The sequence below is a fragment of the Penaeus vannamei genome, unplaced genomic scaffold (assembly GCF_042767895.1).
Source record: "Penaeus vannamei isolate JL-2024 unplaced genomic scaffold, ASM4276789v1 unanchor537, whole genome shotgun sequence".
Taxonomy (NCBI): domain Eukaryota; kingdom Metazoa; phylum Arthropoda; class Malacostraca; order Decapoda; family Penaeidae; genus Penaeus; species Penaeus vannamei.
The window spans coordinates 55,001-56,658 of NW_027213541.1; the positions used below are offsets into that span (position 1 = coordinate 55,001).

The following is a 1,658-nucleotide window of genomic DNA, read 5'->3' on the forward strand; positions in this document are numbered from 1 at the left end:
GCAATGAACAACAGACGAGCATCCGAACGACCCGCGGAGCCCGGCAGTCGCTCACCGTACATGCAGGGCGAAGCGTCGCGCCAGCCGCCCTCCGCACACTCGACCGTCTGCTGCGCGTTCCCGTTGGCGTCAAGGTGGTCCTCGGCGCAGGTGGCGTCCACGGTCTCGCCCTCGAGCCACAGGCGGGCCGTCCAGGTGGAGTTCGCCACGCCGAAGTCCGGCTGGTCGGGGCACGCTGGGGGGGGAGGGAGGGAGGGGGGAGGGGTTAGGGGGAAGGGAGAAGGGGGAAGGGGAGGAGAGGGGAGGGGTTAGGGGAAAGGGGGAGAGGATAGGGAGAAGGGGGAAGGGGAGGGAGAAGGGAGGGGTTAGGGGGAAGGGGGGAGGGTAGGGGGTAGGGGAGAAGGGGGAGGATAGGGTGTAGGGGGAAAGGGGGAGGGTATGGGGTGGGGAGAAGGGGAGGGAAAGGTTAGGGGGAAGGGGGAAGGTATGGGATAGGGAGAAGATGGAGGGTATGGATAGGAGGAAAGGGGGAAGGGGGAGGGGAGAGGGGAGGGGTTAGGGGGGAAGGGGGAGGGTATGGGGTAGGGGGAGAAGGGGGGAGGGTATGAGGTGGGGAGAAGGGGGGGGAAGGGGGAGGGTATGAGGTCGGGGGAAGGGAGAAGGGGGTGGGTATTGGGTAGGGGGAAGGCGGAAGGCGGAGGGTAGGAGGTCGGAGAAGGGGGGGAGAAGGGGGGTGGGTAGGAGGTAGGGGGAAGGGAGAGGATATGGGTAAGGGGAAGGGAGAAGTGGGAGTGTATGGGATTGAGGAAAGGGGAAGTTATTGGGTAGGGGGAATGAGTTTGTGGAGTAAGGGGAAATGGGGTGAGAAGGGGAGGAGGGGTGTTGGGGAAGGACGAGGGAGAGGGAAGGGGAAAAGAGGAGGGGCGATGGGGAAAAAGTAGGGATAAGAGGAGGGGCGAGGGGGACAGGGAAGAGGAGAGAAGTGGGGCGAAGGGGGAAAGAGAAAAGAGAAAGGGGAGGGTGAGGAGGAGGGAGGAGAAGGGGAAGGCGAGAGATGAGGAATGGGAGTATGAGGGAGTATGTGGTGGGGATATGGAGTAGGGGAAGGAAGCGAGGAGGGGGTGTACGGGGGAAACAAAGGGGAGGGGAAGAGATCGGGGGGGAGACGGGAAAAAGGAAAAAATTTAAAGATATATTTTCCTTAATATCTTTTTCGGAGAGAGGGGGTTCTTAAAATGGGTTGTCGCTTTCGGAGAATCCAATTTTAAAAGAGTTTATTGTCCTTTTTTTAATCCCTTCTCGAACTTTATCATATTTCTTCTTTCTCTTGCAGTTTCTCTAAGGTACACCTATTAGAAGAATGATTCTTAATCATTATGTATGTATGTGTGTTGTCCATGTTTGCGTGTGTATGTATTTCTTCATCTTCTTTCCTTCTTCTTCTTCTCTTTTTCCTTCTATCCCCCTTCGCCTCACCTATCTTGCACGCGGGTTTGGTCTCCCAGCCGTCCATCGTGCAGGTCAGCGTCTGCACGGAGGCGCCGTCGCTCAGCAGGTAGTACCCGTCCAGGCAGGTCGCGTTGATGACCTGCCCGACCAACCACAAGCCTGCCGACCAATCGACCGTCGCGTTCCCGACCGTCGGTGTGTCGGTGCAG

At 58.5% G+C, this 1,658-nt stretch overlaps 1 protein-coding gene across 1 annotated transcript in view; it reads right to left on the minus strand.

The window, feature by feature from the left end:
* LOC138861022 (complement factor H-related protein 4-like) overlaps nt 1–1,652 on the minus strand; it is an 8,409-nt gene extending 6,757 nt beyond the window's left edge. Inside the window, exons 1-2 of the mRNA XM_070119683.1 lie at nt 1,477–1,652; nt 56–235 (exon numbers count right to left, since the gene is read on the minus strand). Coding sequence (XP_069975784.1) covers nt 56–235; nt 1,477–1,513 — 217 coding nt within the window. The 5' untranslated portion in view covers nt 1,514–1,652. The remainder of the gene's footprint in view (nt 1–55; nt 236–1,476) is intronic.
* Between the last annotated feature and the right edge of the window lie 6 nt (nt 1,653–1,658).